This window comes from Natator depressus, chromosome 26, assembly GCF_965152275.1.
Source record: "Natator depressus isolate rNatDep1 chromosome 26, rNatDep2.hap1, whole genome shotgun sequence".
In the NCBI taxonomy this organism is placed as follows: domain Eukaryota; kingdom Metazoa; phylum Chordata; order Testudines; family Cheloniidae; genus Natator; species Natator depressus.
This window is the reverse complement of record NC_134259.1, coordinates 15144974-15169682: the sequence shown is the minus strand read 5'-3', so window position 1 is coordinate 15169682 and position 24709 is coordinate 15144974. Positions and strand designations below refer to the sequence as shown.

Sequence of the window (24709 nt, the reverse complement as noted above, 5' to 3'; positions counted from 1 at the left end):
CCTCAGATGTGGTGGGCGAGCGCTCCTCCCCTTCTGAAGGGCGCGCCCACACCCTGACCAGCACCTTCTCCAGGGGAGGCAGGGGCACAACAGGAAGAGGCCGAGAGCAGTTAGGGGAGCTACGCCCAGCCCCCCAAGGGTACTGGGGTGCCTAAGTCCCATCCATTTCAACAGGAGTTTGGTACCCAAATACCTTGGAGGGTCTGGCCCCTGCTGGCTCCCTAGGAAAATGGGAGCGGAGAGGGGCCCTCTCACGATCCTTAAGGGGAGATTCTGGAGCCGGGGAAAGGAGTTGTGCCTCGTTTAGAAGAGGAGGGGGAGAGGATGCGCTTGGGCAGTTTGTAAAGGAGGCACTCAAACAGAAGCTGGGCTAGGTGGGAAAGCCCTGCCAAACTCCAACAGCAGGCTTCTCACCGCTCTGACAGGGTGTGTGAGATCCCACACTCCTCCTGGCACCACCCACTGCTGTGGGGCAGCGCAGGGGCTGCTCTAACTTGGCCGTAACTCCTGAGTGGAGACAGAAGCAGGCGCACTGAACAGATGGGATTTCAGAAGCAATGAGGCCAGGCGAGGGAAATAAAAAACAGGCCTGAACTCCTTTAATGCACATGAGGAAGCAGGACTGGCAAGTAGAAGAGAGGCTGTTCCTGCTCCAGGCCTCGCTAGTCACTGTGCCCGGGGCACGGTCTGCTCCAGCCACCAGCAGTACAGCTGGAATGGGGACGTCAGTGAGACATGAAATGAGGGGAACAGCCTGGGTTCCCTGAAGAGTCTTCCAGACAGACGGCTGCCTGCGATAGCCGAGATCGGCTTCCTCTGCCACGGGCAACACAGGCCAGTGTTTGCTGGGGCCTGTGTGCAGCCAGAGAGCAGCTGAGCAGCAAAAGGGCACTGGGTGATGCAAGACTCCATCCCACTGTGCCCTCAGAGGCTGATGGAGAAGCTGATCGGGCTGAGTCCTGCTGGCACGTACTGTGGATTGTGCTAGGCCAAGGATGAGAAGCACCATCCAGCTGCAGGTGGCAGGCAGCATCCCAGTCTCTCCCCCGAAACCCTGGAGAGGATGGTGGAAAACAACTGTAGCACTCTGCTCTCCTCTCACGCCCCCTGCTGGTTGGTCTCATCCTCATCCCGCCTCTTCCAGATCTGCAAAGAGAAAAGAAACTCATCACTTTGGGGTTCATTTCCTGCCCTCAGCAGAGCTCAGGAAGGCAGCATGGCCGAGTGGAAAAGGCACAGGGCTGGCAGTCAGGAAAGCCAGGCTCTGCTACTGACCAACGCTGACTCCGAGTGACCTTGGGCAAGGCACTTGTGCCTCAGTTTCCCCTTCTGTAAAATGGGGATACTTCCTCACTAACCCCCCTGTAGTTCTTATCTGGCCCCCGTCACCACAGTATCCAAGCACTTCACAATCTAGAGGGTACATATCCTCTCACCACCACAAGGCCAGGCAGTGCCCCTCTGCAGATGGGGAACTGAGAACATCAAATAACTTGCCCAGAGATTTCCCCCTTCAATACATTCACCCCCTTAGGGAAGGGAGAGCTCCATATCCTAGTAGAGAGGATAGGAAGGGAGTTGGTAGAGCACAGACAGGAGCTAGTGAGGAACAGTCACACATTAATGAGTCCCATTTAAACACAACCAGCTGAGTATGGACAAAATGAACAAGTGCTTCTATACAAATGCTAGACGTCTAAATTCTAAGACGGGTGAACTGAAGTGCCAGGCCTGAATGAGGGTATCGCTGTAACAGGCATCGTGGAAAAAGGATGGAATGAGAACAATCAACGGGAAGTGGTAAAAGCAGGATTCAGAATATATAGGAATGACAGAGTAGGTCACGCTAGTGGGGGGATGGCACTGCATAGAGGCAAATAAAGTAAACATCTGAAATGAATCAAGCTGTGCCATACAATCTCTAGGGACAGAAATTCCACGCTTAAACAATGCGCGTATAACAGTTGGAACATACTACCGACCACCTGACCAGGATGGTGGTGATGACTGGGAAGTGTTCAGGGAGATTAGAGAGGCTACAAAGGCAGAAAACGCAATAATGGGGGATTTCAACTATCCCCGTATTGACTGGGTCCATGTCACCTCAGGACAGGATGCAGAGATAAAGTTTCCAAACACCATAAACGACTGCTTTTTGGAGCAGCTAATCCTGGAACCCACAAGGGGAGATTTAGTCTTAAATGGAGCACAGAATCTGGTCCAAGAGGTGAATCTAGCTGAACACATGATAATAGAGACCATAAATTTAACTTCCTTGTAGGGGGAAAAATGCCAACGAAACCCATCACAGTAGTATTTAACTTCAAAAGGGGAACCACACAAAAATGAGGAAGCTAGTTAAACAGAAATGAAAAGGAACAGTCACAAGGGTGAAATGCCTGTGAGCTGCATGTAGACTATTTAAAAACACCATAATAGAGGGCCAAACTAAATGTATACCCTCAAATAAAATAAACGATAAGAGGACCAAAATAATGCCACCAGGGCTAAATAGCAGAGTAAAAGGATGCAGGCAAAAAGGATGCTTTAAAAATTGAAAGTCAAATCCTACTAAGCAAAATACAAAGGAGCACAAACTCTGGAAAGTCAAGTGTAAAAGTATAATAAGGCAGGCCAAGAAAAAATTTGAAGAGCAACTAGCTAAGGAGACACAAAACAGCAAAAATGTTTCAAGTACATCAAAAGCAGAGAGCCTGCCTAAGAGTCAGTGGGGCCATTGGACAATCAAGGTGCCAGAGGAACACTCAAGGAAGACATGGCCACTGCGGAGACGCCAAATGAATGCTTTGCACGGGTCTTCACTGCAGAGAATATGCAGGGAGATCCCAACATGAGCCATTCTTTTTAGGTGACAAATCTGAGGAACTGTCCAAGAGGTGTCAGTAGAGGAGGTTTTTGACCAAATTGAGAACAATAAAAAAAAAACCACCGAGACCAGATGGTATCACCCCAGAGTTCTGAAGGAACTCAAATGTGAAACTGCAGAACTACTAACTGTGGTCTGTGACCTATCGCTTAAATCAGCCTCTGGACCAGATGCCTGGAGGTTAGCTCCTGTGTCACCTATTTTTAAGAAAAGGCTCCAGAGGCGATCCTTGCAATTAGAGCCCGGTAAGCCTGACCTCAGTACCAGGCAAATTGGCTGAAACGATAGTAAACAGAATGATCAGGGGATGTTGTGAAGGCCAAAAGAAATATAACTGGGTTCAAAAGAGAATTAGATCAGTTCCTGGGTGATAGGTCCATCAACAGCTATTAGCCAAGATAGTCAGGGATGCAACTCCATGCTCTGGACGTCCCTAAGCCTTTTACTGCCAGAAGCTGGGACTGGATGATGGGAATGGATCATTCAATAATTGCCCTGTTCTATTCATTCCCTCTGAAGCACCTGGCACTGGCCACTGTCAGAAGACAGGATACTAGGCTAGATGGACCATGGGTCTGACCCAGCCTGGCCATTCTTGTGAGTTTGTGATAGAGCCAGGAATTGAACCTGGCTCTCCTTAGCCCCAGGCTAGTGACCTGACCACTGGGCGATCCAGCCACCCTTTGGGCGGTACAGATGAGAAGTGCTAAGTATTACTTTGAGTTCCACTTGCTAAATTCAGGCTGCCACTCCCTGCCTCAGGACACACAAGGCTGCTGTAGGCCCCTCTGTGTGCAGGGACTCAAATGCTGCCTGCCTGAGAAGTTTATCACCCCCACACCTTTGTTCTACCACATCAATTATCCCAGTAAGTCATTACTGACTTGCTGACCAGAGCCCATGGGCTGCCGCCGCATCCCAGAGTGCGACAGCACTGTCCATATTACGGGCATGCTGCACGAGAGGCACAGGAACATGACCACCAGCACAGGTGTGACAACAACGCCTCCCCCATGTCCCATCATTGCACCCCGGGGTCAGCACATACCGTAGGCGCTGAATGACTCATCACACACAGCGCCCTCCTTCCCACACAGGGACCACCACTTCCTTTCCCAAGGGCCTCAGCCTGCACGCGAAGAGCCCATGCTAGAGCAGCTGCAGCAAAGCAAGTTTGCTTTAAATAGCTCTGCAAAAGCAGCTCACATCTGCTGTGTTGTGCAGAGACCTGGGACAGCAGAAAAGCCAGCAGAGCTCAACTGGTCAGGTCACCAGGGATTTGTATATTCCCTCAGATGTAGAACGAGTCACCCCATGCAGTGGAATAGACAGCCCTGCGCTGAAGGGAACAGTGCACTCACCTGGATATAGGCCTCTGAGAGCGTTATCATCTGGGGCAGGATATCGGTCACCTGTAAGTCTTGCAGCTCATACCACTTGCCCGTGCCCTGCCAAAAGCCATTGCAAAAGGGGTGAGGAGAGTTGTGACAGCAGGTCTTACCATGGCGCTAGTTCTGACACACGAGGCTCCAGCATGGTGCCAGAGATCCACTCTGCCCAGCCTCTTGCTTTGAGCCTCACCATAGCAACAGAGCAAAGCATGCACTAGGAAGTTCATCCCCAGCTCCCCGAGCAATCATCCATATAGGCACCAAGTGACAAGCACAGAAGCCCAGGGGCGGGCAAACTGCTTTCCCAGCACATCTCAGCAAGATGCGTCTGGACTGGGAGAGCCGGTTATGGCCAGCTGCTACCTGAGGTCAGTTGTGGGGCTATTCAGGGAGCAGAGTTGCTGGGGCAAGCCCTAAATGCTGCCCTCGGCTGCTGTGCAGGCTAGAGAACGAACTGGGGAGAGCTCCTCAGCTCCCGGCTACAGCAGCTGCGAGGGATCAGCCATCCTCTGCGTGGGCTAAATCCCCCAGAGACTAGAGCAGTCACACCCCGAGGGAACTCTGCAAGCCACTGGGCTAGCAGGGACGAGGGGAGCTGTGCATGCTACTCCAGCCCCCGCAGTGTCCAGCAGACACTGAACCCCACCCCTTCGGTCACGCACATGATGCAGCACGTGAATTCTGTAGGAGCCCTCGGTGGGTTTCCCATCATGCACGATGTTGGCGATAAGGTCATAGGTGGTGTTCTTGTGCACGGCCTGCACCTCCTCGGACAGGTACTCCCGGAGATCCACATTCCTGCAGTAGGAGGAACAGCAGCATTGTGAGTGCAAGGGGCAAGCTGCACTAGGCCCTGAAAAGGCAGGGAGTTCCAGTGTGCCCCTGTACATTGCATGCTGATGCCCCGGGGGCCAGCTCCTTAGCTACCTGAGATTGCAGTCACCAAGCTGTCAGCCCCACATTCATGGAGCTGTCAGCCCCAAAGCACCCAGCTTTCTTCATGGAGTCACTTATTGCCGAGCTGTCTCATCTGTTGCCATGCAGGGCTGGATCACCAGCACACAGAAGACAACCCAGCACTGCACTAGAACAAGGAGGGAGGACATGCTCTGGCCAAGACCAGTCTGCACAGTTAGGTTGGAAGCTGCACAGATCATTTTTAATACTCAAAGCAAAAGAGAAAGACGACTTTTCTGACCACCAGAAAAGGGCAGTAGCCAAACGTCACGTTCCCCGTTAGTCATAACTGGATGTGTTGTGCCACCCCTGCCCTAGCACCCATTCAAACAGGGAGTTCCACTCCGGAGGCTGTATAAAGGTCAGCTCCACATGGACGCACAACACGCCGGCCTACAAGCTCCAGGTGCAGAATAGCCAGCTGCACGTGGCACTGCAGCCAAGAGGGGCCCAAACAAGACCTCACAAGGCTGAGCTCCATTGGTGTCTGTATCTACAGTCCCCCCAAGCACCTCACAGACAGTGCTGAGGTCATCCTCAACAGACCCCTAGGAGGCAGGGAAGGATCACCCCCCATTTTACAGAAGAGGAAACTGAGGCACAGCAAAGGAAGGGATTTGCCCAGGGTCACACAGGGAGTTTGTGGCAGAACCGGGAACTAATCTCAGGTCTCCAGAGTCCAAGTCCTGTGCCTACCCACAAGCCACTCCTTCCATCACAACTCAGTGCTTGGTATCAGCACGCCTGCATGGTCTGTACAGAGTGAGCGTTTGCTAAACAGGGCTGTTTGCCAGGGTCGAGTGTTCATGTAAGTAATATGTTTCTAGCCAAACAGGCCTAGCTGCTAACCAATGCCTGGAGGGAATCCTTAGAGGATCAGGGAGAACCCAACCAATATATCCCACAAGGGTGTAATCTGCACCAGCTCCTGGCAGCACCATTCAGGCACCAACGCCCATCTGCTGCCACCTGGAGACGGGCTGCATTGGGGCTCATCCACTGCAGACGAACTCTGTTCTCAGAGTGAGTGCCACAGCTCCCAGAGCAAGGGGTTTTCTATAGAAAGCACAGACGGAGCTGCAGCCCCCCCAGCCGGTACTTACGTGATGGGAAAGTTGACGATAGTGGGGTTCTTCTCCACAAAGAAGTTGTTCTTGGTGAACCTCTTGATGCAGAAGATGAGGTAGGGAGGCAGCTTGGTCAGCTGGAAACGCTTGAGGAAATTCTCCTTGTAGGTTTTATACTCCTGGAGCAAGGACAGACACACAACCCTCAGCAACCAGAGACCCACACATGGCCAGGGCAGAGGTACCCACACGGATAGGAGAGCACACCAGCCCTCACTCCACCCTACCAGCACCAACAATGCTGCCTTAGATCTGCCAGGCGCCTTAGCACATTTGTTGCTGCCCCCCAAACACAAGCTGCACTGCAGAGCAGAAGCGTCTAATAGGGACAGGCAGCAGGGAAGTGTGCCTCTAGACGCAGGAGGGCAGCAGTGCAGGAGAATCAGGGAAGGGGCGGAGTTACCTTCTCAGTGATGCCATTGAACTTGGCCAGGATGTTGAAGAGCGGCACCTGGGGGATGATCAGCTGCTCCTTCTCGTCCTTGTACAGTGGAGCAGTGGGGAGGTCGAGGGTCAGGTACATGAAGGTGGATTCCACCATTGTCTCCTGGTACTCGTCATTTTGCAGCAGCTGCTCCTTCTCCTCTGCTGGCTGAGGGGAGGCGGGGACACAACCACCTGGGTTAGCACAGCAAAGCACTATGGGACAGACGGACCTAACCCATACATTTTGGGAGATGGTGAGACATTGGTGAGGCCTCATCTGGAGTACTGTGTCCAGTTTTGGGCCCCACACTACAAGAAAGATGTGGAAAAATTGGAAAGAGTCCAGCGGAGGGCAACAAAAATGATTAGGGGACTGGAACACATGACTTATGAGGAGAGGCTGAGGGAACTGGGATTGTTTAGTCTGCAGAAGAGAAGAATGAGGGGGGATTTGATAGCTGCTTTCAACTACCTGAAAGGGGGTTCCAAAGAAGATGCATCTAGACTGTTCTCAGTGGTAGCTGATGACAGAACAAGGAGTAATGGTCTCAAGTTGCAGTGGGGGAGGTTTACGTTGGATGTCAGGAAAAACTTTTTCACTAGGAGGGTGGTGAAGCACTGGAATGCGTCACCTAGGGAGGTGGTGGAATCTCCTTCCTTAGATATTTTTAAGGTCAGGCTTGACAAAGCCCTGGCTGGGATGACTTAGTTGGGGACTGGTCCTGCTTTGAGCAGGGGGTTGGACTAGATGACCTCCTGAGGTCCCTTCCAACCCTGATACTCTATGATTCTATGGAGCCCAGAGTTAATACAGTGTGCACTGCCTACAGCTAGCCATAGTGCAAGTTCCCTCTAAGGATCCACTGCCATCCCAGCCCCAACCTGCATCGCCTTCCTTTCCAATCTTCAGCAGCCATGCATCTGATGAAGTGAGCTGTAGCTCACGAAAGCTTATGCTCAAATAAATTGGTTAGTCTCTAAAGTGCCACTAGTACTCCTTTTCTTTTTGCGAATACAGACTAAACACGGCTGCTACTCTGAAACCTATCATTAAGAAAAGACTATCCCTGCTACATTATATGAGGACATCAGCCCTGATCCTGCAAGGAAACCCACAGGGCTCTGCCTGCATGACTTTCCTGGTAGGATGAGGGCCTTGGTGAGGGGGAGCTTTGGAACTGAACCAATTTCACTAGAATAACTCCAGCTTTGACCCCTAGCTCTGCAGCAGGTGCGGGACTGGGATATCTTTGCACCACCAGCCCCAGCACAAAACCAGGTCTGCTACACAGCATCAAATGTTCATCTCACATCAGCCAGCTCCATCTGTGAACTGTTTTTCTACAGCGTTTGCAGCTATTGCTACTTCCCCAGCGTAAGGAAACCTATGATCTGAAACAGACACCAGAAATCGCACCACAGAGTTAATCTACACAGGCACCAAACCAAGACCAGCTGCCATAGACGGCTCATGGTCTCTTCTAATTGAATAGCAAATTCAAGTGACGTGTCTCAGAAGGGCCTACCCCCCTCCCACTCCAGCAGTCCTGCACTGACTCCTGCAGGCTGCACAGCTTGCTCTGAAGCAGAGATCTGTAGCCGCAGCTTTTAGTTTTGGCTTGTGGCCCAATGTTTCCCCTGAGAAGTTGGCCTGTTGTACAATCAGACTCCATGGTAGTTTTTTCAGGGGATGCAGGGGTCAGAACTGTGACTGGAACCTCACGGTTTGTAGCACTGAAGAGATAAAAACTGCATCTCTCTTGTCTATTTAGACCATTAGCTTTTAAGGAGCAGGGACTGTCTTACTATGTGTCTGTGAAGTGCCCAGCACAATGGGGGCCTGATCTCAGCTGGGGGCCTCTGAAAGCCACTGCAATACAAATAAATAATAATGTCGCTCCATGCCGAATAGAACAGACCATATTTGTAATGTAAAAGTTTCCAGCACCGCTGAGGAGTGGAAGTGCCTCCTGTACCCTTGAATGGACAATACTGTATGTGAGGCTAGTCTAGGACAGATGCATTAAGTTTTGGCACCATCTAGTGGCAATACTGTGTAGTGTCCCCCAAATGGACATGGAAAGTCCACAAGAAGATGAAAAATAAAGCAAAACTTAATAGCTGAGCAAATCATTCCCAGAGGGCTCACCATCTGTTACCCTCTGGCCCCTACACAAAACTCCAAATATGCTGACCAACTCTGTAGAAGGACTTCAGAAAAACTGGGGAACTCTCTCTGGCACCTTACGTACTCCAGAAGGGGCTACCTCAAACCAGGAATCACCACACACTCCCACATACTGGAAGGGGGGGAAAAAAAAAAAATCCGGAACCTACCTAGAGATTATGCAAGAAACCCAAAACAACGATCAAAACCCACAAGGACAGTCATCCAAAACAGAAAGCAGAACCAACCACAACTCCACAAGCCACAGAACACCATCTCTGGGAGAAACCATAGAACCAAGACCCAAGTGGACACAACGCGACACCCCCATCATCATCAATTTATCAAGACTACCCCCAACTCTCCAAGGGACTGAACTTGTGCCCCCCAACAGAACCAGACACCATACTAACATGTGGAGAGCTAAAAGAATTCTTTCACCGACTCCATTTCAAAGAATTCTTCCACACCACCACCCCCCACAATTACTAGGTCCCCACTGACAGTCACACACAAAAATAACCCTCTGACTGGACACCCCAGAACAGATGAAACCACACACTTGATCATTACATTGATTGCTTCAGGAAGTTCACTGTGAAATACCTAAACATCACATCCACCACTGACTATCGCTCGACCAGCTATACAGTCTCTGAAACCCAGCCTCCAGATAGCGATCAGACCAACAAAGGGAATGCCATCACAGTCCTCCACCATGACAATTATGTTAATGAGGACAAGCAACTCTCCACCACCACCTGCTATAAAGAACTCAAAGACCACCCCACGCCACAGTTCAGTCAGGAATTGAAGGATACTATCAAATCCTTCCCCAAACAACTCCAAGAGAAACTCTTCAACCTCATCCCCCTTGAACCCACCCGAGGGACCTTCTACCTGCTTCCCAAGATACACACAAGCAAGGGAACCCAGGCAAACCCATCGTATCTGGCCACAGCACTCTGACTGAAGGGATATCAGGACTCATAGAAACCATCCTCAAACCACTCCACACGCAAAGGGCCAGCTTCCTCCTGGACACAACCAACTTCCTCCAGGAACTCTGCAACAGTAACCACTTCCCTCAGAATGCCACTCTTACCACCATGGATGTCACCTCCTTATACACCACCATTGCTCCCAATGACAGCATCACGGCCCGCCTCCAGTATCTACAATGGACAACAACTCATCCCTTTCACCCTCACCCATAACAACGTTACATCAGCAACACTTTGTCCAAAGACCATGGGAACAGCCATGGGTACTAGGACAGCTCCCCAGCATGCCAGCCTCTTCATGGACCACGTTGAGGAAGAATTTCTGAACAAATGCACCATGAAACCAGCGATATTCCTGAGATACATCTATGATATTTTCATCCTCTGGACAGACGATCTGAACCCCCTCAAATTTCCACCACAACTACCACCACCACTACCCGTCCATTAAACTCACTCTGGAAAGCTTCCAGCATCAACTTCAACAATGTAGCCTCACACACACCTATATACAAGATCACCACACTTACTTTCACAGACCTCTCTTCTGGCCTTCATACAACCCCCCAGTCTTGCCAAGGTCATCATCAGAAACAAACTCCCCACAGACCAGGCCCCATTAACCAAAGCAGCACCAGACCCTGCTAGAACAGATGCAAAACTTGCAGACATATCTCCACTGCTATGAGATCAATACTCCCCACAACACACCACTCAAGATCCATGGGTCCTACACATGCCTGTCACAACATGTGGAGTACCTCAGCCAGTGCACTAAATGCCCAACAACTGCGTGAGTGAAACCAGTGAAATCACTGCGCTCTCCAGTGAACTCACACAGAAAAGTGATAAAAGACAAAAACACTATCACTCACGAGCAAACACTTTTCACAAAGCGATCACTCCCTATCGGACCTCTCAGTCCGAATCCTCAAAGGAAACCTGCACAGCACCTTCAAACAACGAGCGGGGGAGCCTACATTCATAACTTTGCTAAATACTAAAAATCATGGACTTGATAAAGACACTGGATTTCTGGCTAATTACAACAATCGATAACCCACTAACCCCCCTTTTTTGTCTTATGACTGCAGGTTTTATGACTGCCCATTTCACCTTGAATGGTCTCTTACCACACTCGTTACTCCTTATGCTAAACAACCGGTTCCACCTTGTATTTAGCTGTGACACCGAGTACCTTTCCCAGCCCTGAAGAGCTCTGTGTAAGCTTGAAAGATTGTCTCTTTCACTAACAGAAGTTGGTCCAATAGAAGATAAGACCTCACCCACCCTGCCTCTCTAGTGTCTCTAAGCAACTTCAGGTCATCTATGCTCCCATCCCAGTAGAACTGGGTACAAGGAAAGGGTCGCAGACTTGACAGGTCCGCCCTGATCCTGTATTACGACAGTCTTGGATAGCAAGCCTTCGCTGCTGGACATCTCTTTCATTGGCTCTGCAATGGGCAATGCAGACACAAGAATAACAGGGTTGGGGGAGGTGATCTGCTTTCACTGTAGCTCCTCTAAGTGCCTCTGCAGCCTCCACTAGAATTTCCTATAGCATGCATGCCTAGAAAGGGTTAAACATCCTGCAAAATAAATAACCGTCAAAAGACATGTGGGGAGAGAATGTTTGTGTTTCTGTGTATTTACATATGTATGAGTAGGGTTGACAATGTAACCAACAGTCCCTGTCTCTGCTGTATTCTGATAATTCAGAGATGGAAAGAACATCCTAGCATTTAAATGAACTGTAAACATGGGATATCTCTGTATTCATCTCTCTTTGAAATGTATAGCAAATAATCTGTGAATGGTGGAGGAAAAAGCAAATGGCCTTATGTTAATTCTATAGTTAAGTACCGGTGATGGACCTCCTTCAAAGTCATGCTAATTACCTTTTGAACTCCAACTTGTCAAAAGACATGAAATTATATAAAAGATCCTTGGGTCCTGATTCTGTCATCTCAGATCTGCTTTGGTTTCATTAGGAAGTTTGAGTCGCAAGACTGAGGTCCCAGTTATGCTGGTACCCCCTGAATATGATATTTGGACATTGGACTATAACCTATGAACTATTTCTGAAAGAACTCTTTGCAACTACAAAGCTCACCATCTCTGCTATGAATCTGCACCTCAGTGAATTGAACTCATGTCTATGTATATGTCTATGTAACTCATGTCTATGTCTATGTATATTGATCTTTTAACCATTCTCTCTTGTCTTTTAATACATTTTAGTTTAGTTAATAAGAATTGGCTATAGTGTGTATTTGGGTAAGATCTGAAACATTTAATAACCCAGAAGGTAATGCGTCCGATCCTTTGGGATTGGTAGAACCTTTTCTTTTATATGATGAAATAAGATTTACAGAAATTTTCATCATATTTTATGTGGGTGCCTGGATGGAGGCCTGAGGCTGGATCACATTAAGGGAACTGTGTTGTTTGGACTTCGAGTAACCAGTAAGGTAATAAGGCAGCTGTTTTATGCTGGCTTCCAATACTTAGATTCACGAATATCCACCAGCTTTATGGTGATTGTCTGCTCCATTCTTTGCAGTTCACCCTAATTGAGTGACAACAGCTGACCCCCACTGGGACCCCAGTCACAAGCAGTAACGCCCAGGAACTGTACAGCAACAGGCCTGGTGGGGTGTGCGTGTGTGGCACGCCCCCCAATGCAACCATGGGATCCGCTGCTCCTGGACCTTCCTTGTGTGAAGGATGGGCACAAACCCAGAGAGGTCGGGACCAAGTTAACTCACCAGGTCAGGGTGTGGAAGCTTTTTGGTAAAGATCCGCATGGAGCCTTGGAACACGTCGGTCACGATGGCTGTGAAAACACAAACACAGAGCAAAAAACTGTTACAAGTGACCAAGCAGAGCTCTGAAGAGAAGGCTCTGGTCTGAAAGCCATTTGTGACGCATCCCAGTTGCTGGGGCAGTGCAAATTCCCAAGACAGGAAGCTCCTGAGACCAGCACATGCAGAAACAGCACGTTCAGAGGAACATGTGAAATGTACAAGAGCTGCACAGGAAACAGATTGCTGGACATGGTTTTCTTGTCATGGGTTTCTTGCCTTGACTGTTACACTGCACTGAACGTTTAGAGAAGAGAATGCTGAGGGAACGTATGGCTAACAGACAGGTGCCAGGGAGTGAGCTGCTGGCTGCACTGCTGAAATCACCAAGATTACTTTAGGACTCTGAAGTAAAGAAGCCAGCATCTTCAGTTGGAATCTGTATGGGGAACAGATGGTTTAACCAGGGTTAAGAGCTCAGCAGCTCCATCTGAACTGGGAGGAATCCTAACTTGGAGATATGAGACAAAGGGCCAAGCTGAGGAAGTCTTTGCTCTGGTAGGAGTTTTGTGTGGGCTGGTGCAGGGGATTGGGGGGTGGAGGGAGGGTTGAATACAAAGTCTGAGGAAAGAGGATGCACTAGAAACCCCAATTAGTTACCACAGATGAGATTTTTATTGTCTGGATTTAGTTACTTCAAAGTGGTCATCTTATTTTTGAAAGCCTGGTTCGTTTCGGACTCTTTACAATTGTAAATATTCCAACTAACTTGTGAACACATGCCGATATCTCTTCTCCTTTTACATTGTGGCTGCTGTTTGAAACAAGCATTAGGAGCGCACAGGAAACTCACTTGCCTCTGAAACAAACCAAGTAACTTAGGATGGAATTTGGGGGGGGAGACCTTAGCTGAGAGATTTATTTTTGGTTTTTCTTTTTTAACAAGCAAAGTAAAATTGTTATCTTCGTGGACACCTATTCTCCAGAGAATCCACATCAGCACATGCTAGGCCAAACATGATTTAACATCCGGTTAAAGCAGCAGCAGTTGCAGAAACACCATCATTTCCCCAACTTACTCTTTTTCTTCTTCTTTGTCCCACCAAGAGCAGAGTGCAAGGCATTTAGAAACCAGGAGAGGAAGTCAACGCCATCACCTGAAGACAGGAAGACATTGAGGAAAATGAGTCAGGGCAACAAAGCAATAGAGAAAACCAACACTGAAGGAGTTTACACAGAGTCAGTGAGTTAAACTCCTTTCCCCGTATCCTGACAGGTTTCAGAGTAACAGCCGTGTTAGTCTGTATTTGCAAAAAGAAAAGGAGTACTTGTGGCACCTTAGAGACTAACCAATTTATCTGAGCATAAGCTTTCGTGAGCTACAGCTCACTTATGCTCAAATAAATTGGTTAGTCTCTAAGGTGCCACAAGTACTCCTTTTCTTTCCCCGTATCCTGTTATCTGGCACCTCATGACGGCAATCACAATGAAAAGTGTTTAATGCTCTGCCGGTTCAACCTCATACTGCCGCTCCATAAGGAACCTGGCGTGCCACGGCCAATCATGCTGGTCTGTATTAGCTCACTGTTTCCTCATGCTTCCCTGTCTGTCTGTACCCACCTGCTATCTCCTGTCCCAAACTTATCTGTAAGGCCTTTGTGGGCAGTGACCATCTTTTTGTTCTATGTCTGTACAGCACTTCAAACGAAGGAGGACTGGTCCATGACTTAGGTGCTACTGCAGTACACGTATATACCCTGGCGCAGTTGGGGCTGGGAGGGTCACAGAGGTGGCTGCTCTCAGCATTCAGACAGCACAGAATGTCAATTTCATACTCAGGAGAGAATCACATTAGAATCCAAATGGAGGAAATCCGAAGAGAAAAATCAAAATGTGATTTAAAGTCCATTGCTTCACAGACCTTGAGGGCTAGGAACGAATGCTTTATACAAGGCAGGAAGAGCAGATTGCAAGTGGTAAAACGCATTCATTTTCAGCCCTGCAGTTTTGCAAGAATTCGGGTCTCTCATCCATTGCAGGTCTGTTGATCTAGCATTGTTCTGATCCCGGCCCAGGGACAAACACATACCACCCAGGACCTCAGACTAGTGTGAGTGTGAGCTCTGCTTTACCCTCTGCAGTGTCACACTGCAGATAATGCATGAAATCCCCTTCCCAGTGCAACCCACCCTCCCAGTGTGCAAACCACTGCTCCAGGCAACCATGTTTTAGGGCTCTGCTGCATGGCTGAAGGAAAAGAGTGTGCTAAAGATCTCCCCTTGGTCTCACCTTGCTTGGTAATCTGGAAGGTCTTCTTACTGCACAGGACCACGGCCTGCAGCATTTCATGGGGAGAGACGTGAGCCTTGAAATTTCGGGGGTTCCACAGCTTCCTCATCAGCTCTCCAAACCTCTGGACGAGCAGGAACATGATGTCCCCTGGCGGGCGCTTGATGTTCTTGTAGTTCTCCTCCTCCAGGAAGTAGTTCCGCAGAGGTGGGACGTTAGACAGGGCCTGGGCACACACATTCAAAGGTCAGTGGCAAAGCGATCACTCAGCCCAGCACACCCACTGACAGAAGGTCCAGAGCTCTCCCAACCTCTAGCCTGATTTGATTCCAAGCAAATGAAGACTGATTAAGTACAAACCGATAAACTGATTGTGCTTCCTGTAGAAACATGCTTCAGGTGAAGGATTCCCTTGTACTCCCACAGGACATGAGGATAAGGGGCAGAAAAAATCTGCAGAGATTCAAATTCTCATGCAAGATAATTTAATATTTTGGCTCTATATACAGGGATCTAGATCAATGGTAACTTTGGAGAACATATATAGATAATAGGACATTGCTGATCTTTTTTGCCATATTTTGTTGTAGGAATAATTTATTATTTCAGTACTGATGATACAGTTAAATTAAAAGGGAAGAAAAGCTCCTCACAATTGTTCTCAAAAGCATGGCACCATGCCAGCAGACACACTTGTACAATGCTCTCCCACTCAGACACTGATGTGGCCCACCTTAAGTTAGCTTTGCACGTGGGAATTTCCCCGCAATTAACTAAACAAAGGTTTTAAATCTAAGAGACCCAGTTTTTGACCAACCTAGAGAAAGAGTCCAACTGGCTTACAATGGAGCAAGCTGCAGTCACTCCTTTTGACCACGGAGGCACAGGCCAAAGAGACTACAAATCTCAGCATGCAATCAGGAGTCCATCTTGAGCCAAGAAAAGTGGACACATCATTCCACTCATCTCGAGGGAGGGTGGGTGTGAAATGTAGAACCTCTGGGGGCGGGGGGGAATGCACATAGTTTGCCCACTCTTTATGCTTCTCCCCACAGATTGCAGGATGACAGCTATTGTACCTGGAGTACTGCATTGGCATAGTCATTGGCCTTGATGTTGTTCAGCCCCACAATGCCAGGCAGGTAAGTGGTGCCATCATATGCCCGCGAAAGTTTGGCTTGTTTGTCCAAATTGGCAATTTGCTGCTTGGTGAAAGTGGGCTTCAACACATACTGAAAGAGAAAGGGAGCAAGTCAGTCATCTTTAGAATTAAGAGCTTCTTTACATCAGCTCCTGGGATCTGACTTCCAGCACCATGTTCCATATTTATTACTGGGTGATTTTTCCAGGACAGGTTTATTCCAACTAATTTATCACTTGAAAGGGGCACCCAATTCTAAGTGATCAGAATTAAGATTTTGAAAAAATAAGGTTTCAACAAAATGTAAGACCAACATGAGTTTCCTCCTGTCTTTTAAATTTCACTGGAAACAGTTTTAAATAATATACATGCCCAAAAGCATTTACAGCACAAACATTAGGGCAGCAGTGTCTAAAGGGAAACTGATGATAAATGGAAGTGGAACAGATTCCATTAATTTGCTCTGGCCAAGCAAGGAAAATACAAAAAGGGAAATAAACAGAGTGAGAAAATCTGTATTTTTAAAATTCAGTGTGAAGAATGCAAAGTCCTCCCTGTAACTGAAGTAAAGACATCGGTAAGTTCAAAGTGCCCCTAGAACATCACCAGTACCCTGGCATGAAAAGACACAGACCCAATACTGAAAGGCCTAGGAACTCATGGGGCAGATCACACTGGACAATTAGGATGGTCAGCATCTTCAGACATGAAAGGTTAAATACCTAATGACTATATAGTTATACCAATGTAAGCCACCTTGCATTGACCTATTTATGTAAGTGTCTACATTCAGATTTGTCTCCCACCAATGTAATCGCACTGTTACAGCGATGCAGTAAAACCACCTCCTTGAATGGTGTTGAGCCATGGTCAACCTACAGAGGCTGAAACAGTACAAGTGTAGACATTGTGCAATCTAGGTCAACCCCTACAGTCCTCCAGCAGCTATCCTGCAACACCTGACAAGTGACTGCTCTAGTCACAATTGTGAACTTCACTGCCCAGGAGTCTAGATCATAGAATATCAGGGTTGGAAGGGACCTCAGGAGGTCATCTAGCCCAACCCCCTGCTCAAAGCAGGACCAATCCCCAAATAAATCATCCCACCCAGGGTTTTGTCAAGCCTGATCTTAAAAACCTCTAAGGAAGGAGATTCCACCACCTCCCTAGGTAACGCATTCCAGTGTTTCACCACCCTCTTAGTGAAAAAGTTTTTCCTAATATCCAACCTAAACCTCCCCCACTGCAACTTGAGACCATTACTCCTCGTTCTGCAATCTGGTACCACTGAGAACAGTGTAGATCCATCCTCTTTGGAACCCCCTTTCAGGTAGTTGAAAGCAGCTATCAAATCCCTCCTCATTCTTTTCTTCTGCAGACTAAATAATCCCAGTTCCCTCAGCCTCTCCTCGTAAGTCATGTGCTCCAGTCCCTTAATCATTTTTGTTGCCCTCCGCTGGATGCTTTCCAATGTTTCCACATCCTTCTTGTAGCGTGGGGCCCAAAACTGGACACAGTACTCCAGATGAGGCCTCACCAATGCCAAATAGAGGGGAATGATCACATCCCTCGATCTGCTGCCAATGCCCCTACTTATGCAGCCCAAAATGCCATTAGCCTTCTTGGCAACAAGGGCACACTGTTGACTCATATCCAGCTTCTCGTCCACTGTAACCCCTAGGTCTTTTTCTGCAGAACTGCTGCCCAGCCACTTGGTCCCTAGTCTGTAGCAGTGCATTGGATTCTTCCGTCCTAAGTGCAGGATTCTGCACTTGTCCTTGTTGAACCTCATCAGATTTCTTTTGGCCCAATCCTCCAATTTGGCCCAATCCTCCCTCTATATCCTATCCCTACCCTCCAGCGGATCTACCACTCCTCCCAGTTTAATGTCATCTGCAAACTTGCTGAGGGTGCAATCCACACCATTCTCCAGATCATTAATGAAGATACTGAACAGAACCGACCCTTGGAGCACACCACTTGATACCAGCTGCCAACTAGACATGGAGCCATTGATCACTACCCGTTGAGCCCGACGATCTGGCCAGCTTTCTATCCACCTTATAGTCCATTCATCCAGCCCATACTACTTTAACTTGCTGGCTAGAATACTGTGGGAGACCGTATCAAAAGTCACGGAAACCGGGAGCCACACCCCAATTAAAAAACCCCACCTATTTTCAAAATGCTTTTCCCTGACTGTCTGGCTTGGCGAGCACACCTCGCAGCTGCCCCTTGTTGTGTGCAGCTGTCCGACTGACCAAGCTGGCTACACACTCTAGACACACTCCTTCCTGGAGCACGCAGGAGGTATTGAATCTCCTGGGCCTGTGGGGCAAAGAGGCTGTGCAGAGACAGCTCCAGACCAGCCGTAGAAACATGGACATCTACAAAAAAATTGCAGAGGAGGTGAAGGGGTCTGACAGGGATCAGCAGCAGTGCTGCGTGAAAGCGAAGGACCAGGGCTAGGTTAAGCTACAGACGGGGACCAAGGCACAGAGAGATTCAGTGACTGACCAAGTCATACACGGAGTCTGAGGCAGGAATTGAACCTGAGTCTCTGGATAATGCCTTAGCCACTGCCCCATCCTTCCTCTCCCGATAATGCTTCATTCATAACAGCTCTGCCCCTAATTCCCACAATATCCTGCTAATGCCTTTGGCAGACTGCTCCTTTCTACTGCAAAAATTCCTGGGCCTGGGGACACATGTATCCAGCCCGTACTCTGCATGCAGCATCACAAGCAACCGTCTAATTCAGGCCCTTCTACCGCAAACACACAGTGAGTTACAGGAGCAATTCCACCAGTTTTTCTGGTCTGACCAAGTCTATCCTGTCCCCACGGAAATCCATGGGCAGGTGCATATCTGGACCACACAGTACAACAGGCAGCGTGCCCATGCAGGTACAAACTGAACTGTATCCTCGAAGAGCACATTCTTATGCCCTCCAATGTGAGGGGAGGGAGCCACCTTCCTCCCCTCCCCTCTGCCCGTGCACTACTGACAGCAAAGCTCCAGAAGGCAACGTACAGTGATGTCCTCCAGCGAGGAGTCAATGATCTCATAGTTGTCTGGCAAACAGTAGAACTTGAGCGTGTGGAGGTTCAGAAAGACGTGATGGCTGAACTGCACGCTGTGAATGTAAGCATGAGACTTCAACCCACGGCCTGTGGAAGGGACAACAAAGGCAGGTCAGGAACATGGAGCGCAGCAACAGAAGCCAAAGGGACAGCATGGACTAGATGTCCAATGGCTTAAACTTCACTGCAAAGGCAACTGATGAGCTGGACAAACAGAGTTTCCAGGGTTTGCTCTCTATACCTTGAGTGGTATTTGGTTTTGTTCTTCACTGGCGTATGTTCAGGAAACTACATGAACTGTTAAGAGAAAAATGTTGCCTTCTGCAAGTGCTGAGCAGCAGCATGGACTGCAGCAATTGTTTTAATGATATCTCCACTACAGAGGTGCAGCATGCTTCATTGCTAGAGACACCTCACCTCAGTTCATTCCCTCCCTAGAGAGGTTGGCTGTGCGCTAGAGGAAGATTGCTCAGCCCTTTGGAAACAGGAACAAGTGGAGGAAGTCTCACAGACTCTCAAAGGCAACAGTGAACTCTGGGAAAGCAATATGTAGCCTTCCTCAAGCAGAGAGGTGACACAGGATGGTGGGGAAATTGTTATATCGTATCACAAGTGCACATGGTGCTTTACAGATCAAGTAAAACAAGTTTACAATCCAAAGGAGAATCCCAGAGACCTCCACACCCCACCCTCATTGTTAATTTTATTCAGGAGGAATACATTAGAATCCTCTGGTTTTAGACACTTTTGCTGAACATCTAACCCACCTGAGGCCTATTCCCAGGTGTAACTGCGATTTTTGGGGGGGTATTTTGAAGGAAAATAAATGTTGAAACAGCTACACATGCTCAGAAGGTAAATTTCCATAAAGGCAGGGTGGGATTTACCTACAAAAACCCTGGGATCCAGTCATAGGATTCCTGCCAATGTTAAAATGGGAGCCTTGTTGCAACACTGATAATTAGTTTCCCCACATTCAGTTACTTACCACACTATTTTCTTATAAACGGCACATGGCTTCAGTAAAATGAAATAAGCCACTGGCCATGTTGATTTCAAGGGGCCTTTGCAAAGAAGGAACCATAGAACAGCACCTAAACATGTGTTTAGACGAGCAATAAATCCATGCAGAACTGACCTCCAGCCACTCACATGTACTATATCCCCTGCACAAGCCACAGCAATGGTTAAGAACAGGATCTGCCACGTTCTGACAGTGATTTGAAGGTAAAATAGCTTTAGAAATTCTGGGCCCACAGGAAAAGGCAAAAGACAATTTTCACTTAAGACAAATGGAATGTCCTTCTCTTTAAGTGAACCCCGAAGTGTTCAAATAGCTGGGGTAACACCCCCATTCAGTGCTTCTGTTTGCTGCAGAGGCAGGTATATACAGCACAGCAGTGAACTCACCCTGGAAGTATTTCCCACAAACCAGGCAAGCATAGACATTTATATGCGAGAGTGAGATGGAGCACAGCTTCTCAAAGTCAAAGTCCAGAACACTCCTGAAACGGCAGGTTAATAGCAAGTTAGCAGAGCTACCCTGAAACAGTCAGACAAATATTGCCTACCCAATGGTCCCCTCCAATCCTACATTCTCATGAATCTGACAGAACTCAAGAGAGCCATGCTCAATAGAAAAATCATCATGTGTGACCCACACTACAGTACTGGAAGGCCGCTTGGTACCACGCTGCACGTGACAGTACCTCAAATATGAGAGAGCCCCTTCCTCCCGGTTCTGGGCTCTCACAGGAACTAAGATCTCACATCATTTTAAAAATCAGAACTGCATCTCAATCCTGACATGCATCATCCCTTGCTATTCCAGTCCTGCTCCTCCTGCTGGCATCTACTAAACCTTTGCGGATGCAGCTCACTCCTGCCCTATAGCAACAGCTACTATTCCAGTCTTGAGCAGATACTGCTATTCCAGAAACAGTTGTGGTTCTTTGTAGGCACTAGATAGGGCCTAATACACTCACAGACATTTATGTATCTAGTACTAACAAAGAGTTAGGCCAGTGGGTACATAGAGGTCTTCCAGGGGGTACATCAACTCATTTCGATATTTTTCTAGTTTTACAACAGGCTACATAAAAAGCACTAGCGAAGTCAGTACAAACTAAAATTTCAAACTGTATTTTCCACTGAATGCATCCGATGAAGTGAGCTGTAGCTCACGAAAGCTTATGCTCAAATAAATTGGTTAGTCTCTAAGGTGCCACAAGTCTTCCTTTTCTTTTTTCAAACAGACAATGACTTGTTTGTAAAGTAAGTATAATATTTATATTACAATTGATTTAAACATGAGAAAGTCAGCAATTTTTCAGTATTAGTGTACTGTGACAGATCTGTATTTTTATGCCTGATTTTGTAAGCAAGTAGTTTTTAAGTGAGGTGAAGTTGGAATATGCAAGACAAATCAGACTGCTAAAAGGGGTACAGGAGTCTGGAAAAGCTGAGAACCACTGTACTAGGCCAGTACTCTGCCATGCCCTGTGTTACAAGTGTTTGCTTTGACTCTATACTGACCTGTTAATAGTGTCCAGGTATGGGCAGTGTCTGCTGCGCCGGTCCTCGGGGTCAAATCGGCCATATCTCACTGGAACAAAGACCCACACAAATGGATTAGAAACAACTCAAGCATCACTCCCGGGTCTAAGGAAATTAACAGTTTTCCTGAAGTGGTACCTGCCACTGAAAAGCAAGAAAGAAACCCCAAAACCGCATAGCATTTCCTCAGGAGAAAATAACCCATGCAGGCTGCTGGGAGCAGGACACCAGCACTCCATACTCTGCCAGGGCTGCCTACCTGAGAGCACTAGTTACACTGACTAAAGAACCTGAACTGGGATAACTAGCTTGAGAAACGACCTCTCCCCTTGTTCCTCACTTGGGTTAAAGCATTTCCTCCTAAAATCAAACCTTCTACCAGCAATGCTCAGGACTTCGCATTTGGGGATGGCAAAGCGAGGTTCCTATCACCAACCCCATCTCAACCACAGGGACGCAGAGACACCAGATTGGGGAAGGGATCTGAGTCTGGTCAGCGGATCTGGCAAGGGCTAGAACAGAACCCAGCTCGGGCAACCCTCACCCAAGCGATTTCGGCTTCACTGCTGCCTGCGGCAGCTGGGGTCCAAGGGCCCAGCCGGAGGAGGCTCCAGCAGATCGCTCTGGCCCCCGGGCAGCCGGGGCTCTGAAGCCAGCGAGGCAGGAGCATGGGCTGGGGGGTGCGCAGCGCTGACCCACCCCCATTCTCCACCCCGGAGATCCCCTAACCCCCCAGGGGACCCCCCCCGCCGCCGGCCCGGGGACCCCCCCAGCCATGGCTCAAGGACCCCCCCCGCCGCCGGCGCGGGGACCCCCCCAGCCATGGCTCAAGGACCCCCCCCCGCCGCCGCCGCCGCCGCCGCCGGCCCGGGGACCCCCCCAGCCATGGCTCAAGGACCCCCCCCCCGCCGCCGCCGGCCCGGGGACCCCCCCAGCCATGGCTCAAGGACCTCCCCCCGCCGCCGGCCCGGGGACCCCCCCAGCCATGGCTCAAGGACCCCCCCCCGCCGCCGGCCCGGGGACCCCCCCAGCCATGGCTCAAGGACCTCCCCCCGCCGCCGGCCCGGGGACCCCCCCAGCCATGGCTCAAGGACCTCCCCCCGCCGCCGGCCCGGGGACCCCCCCAGCCATGGCTCAAGGACCCGCCGCCACCTGTCGGCTCCGGCTCCGACTCCGGCTCCTCCTCGGCCTCGCGCTCCCGCTTGGCCCGGGGCGGCCCGTCCTCGGGCTCACGCTTCACCCGGACCCGCTCGGGCTCCGCCTCGCGCTTCCCTCGGGAGGAGCCGCGCGACGCCGCCGGCTCCCGCTTCACCCGGCCCGAGCTCCGCGGAGGCGCCCGGGCCTCCCGCTCCCGCTCCCGCTTCACCCGGCCGGACATCCCGGGCCGCGTCCAACCGCTACTGCGCACGCGCGCCCGCAGGCCCCCGGCGCCTTTGCCCTCCCCCACACGCATATGCAGCAACAGACGCATGCGCACAGCCGTCCAAAGGGAGGCGCAAGGATCAGTTTGGCGCCTGCGCACTCTTACAGCGAGAGGCCACCCGTCCTTTCGCGCATGCGCATTGGTTTCTGTCCGGCCCGTGTTTGTGGGGTGGGCCTACCGCCGCTCTTCTCGGAGTTACCATTTAAAGAGACAGTCTCTCCTTTATGCAGCGATCATTGGCAATGGCACCCTGGGGCTGTGCGGCCTCGCTCTGTCCCGCAGGTGTCTGTGCTGCTGCCCCTTGCCTCCGCTCCTGTCGGGCTTCCCCTTCCCCTAGCCCCTGTGTCTGATCTCTGCGCCCCTGGCATGTCTCCCAAAGCCCCAGCTCCTGGAGTCCAGTGACAGGGTGAAAACTGGGCTCTCATGGGAAGCACGTTGGTTTCTAGACCTTGTGGGTGGGGAGAAAAGCCAGAAAACATGAATCCCGACGCCTGACAAGCCACAAGGCCACGGAGACCGACCACAGCAGTTACTGGTTTTAGAATCTCATGATTGTTAAGCCAAGCTCATCATTTATGAAGGCCTGAAATTGCCAACACAGCAATAGGCATGGCAGCCCTGTCGGCCCCAGGAGATTAGAAAGAATATCTTTTATTGGACCAACTTCTGTGACAGAGACAAGCTTTCGAGCTACACTGAGCTCTTCTGCAGGGCTGGGAAAGGCACTTCCAGCGTCACAGCTAAATACAAGGTGGAACCGATTCTTTAGCACCTTGTATTTAGCTGTGACTTTCTGAGTTGGTTTCCCAGACCTGAAGATGAGCTCTGTGTGGCTCAAAAGCTCATCTCTCTCACCAGCAGAAGCTGGTCCAATAAAACATATTACCTCCCTCACGTGGTCTCTCAAATCTATTATTGTTTAGCACTGGCATTACCCAGAGGCTTTGATTTAGGCCTGGTCTACACTAGAAAATTAAATTGGTTTAACGACCTCACTCAAGGGTGTGAAAAACCACACATTCCCCCCCCCCCCCCGCCGTTAGGTCATTTAGCCAACCTAACCCCAGCGTAGACAGCACTAGGTGGACGGAAGAATTCTTCTGGGGATGTAGCTACTGCCCCGTGGGGAGGTGGCCAACGGGACAACCCCTCCTGTGGGGTGGGTAGCGTCTACACTGAAGTGCTACAGCTGAGTGTAGACAAGTTCTGAGACTGAGTTGCCTTTATGCCGGGGTGGCCATAGCCTCCAGATTCAGTGGGTGCGCTATGACTGCCCCACACTCACCCTGGGGCAGCAGCTCCTACGGGCCCAGCTCCCCGCTTTGCAATCTGACGCACAGGATGGCAGTGCCACTGACGGAGGGGCAACCAGGCCAAATCTGAGGGTTGGTGCCCTTGATTTCTGGGGGTTCAACTGACCCCATGAGCCCCCAGGCTCAAGGCAGCCCTGCCGT

At 49.6% G+C, this 24709-nt stretch overlaps 1 protein-coding gene across 1 annotated transcript; it reads right to left on the bottom strand.

Moving 5' to 3' along the window:
• Positions 1-577: 577 nt before the first annotated feature.
• On the bottom strand, positions 578-23303 carry USP39 (ubiquitin specific peptidase 39). Its single transcript, XM_074939913.1, has 13 exons — positions 22985-23303; positions 21812-21881; positions 20687-20781; positions 19227-19363; positions 16132-16284; positions 15053-15278; positions 13843-13920; positions 12728-12795; positions 6766-6954; positions 6339-6481; positions 4941-5076; positions 4249-4335; positions 578-1146 (listed from the first exon to the last, which is right to left on the bottom strand). Exons 1-13 carry the CDS (start codon positions 23301-23303, stop codon positions 1099-1101), a joined length of 1749 nt encoding a protein of 582 aa, XP_074796014.1. The 3' UTR covers positions 578-1098.
• Positions 23304-24709: the final 1406 nt, after the last annotated feature.

Coding starts and splice junctions, on each gene's coding strand:
- USP39 (XM_074939913.1), bottom strand. CDS start 23,303: ATGCGTCTGTTGCTGCATATGCGTGTGGGGGAGGGCAAAGGCGCCGGG. Junction 6,955..12,727: donor AGCTTCCACACCCTGACCTG/GTGAGTTAACTT, acceptor GCCTCCCCTCAG/CCAGCAGAGGAGAAGGAGCA. Junction 6,482..6,765: donor TCAATGGCATCACTGAGAAG/GTAACTCCGCCC, acceptor TCCTTGCTCCAG/GAGTATAAAACCTACAAGGA.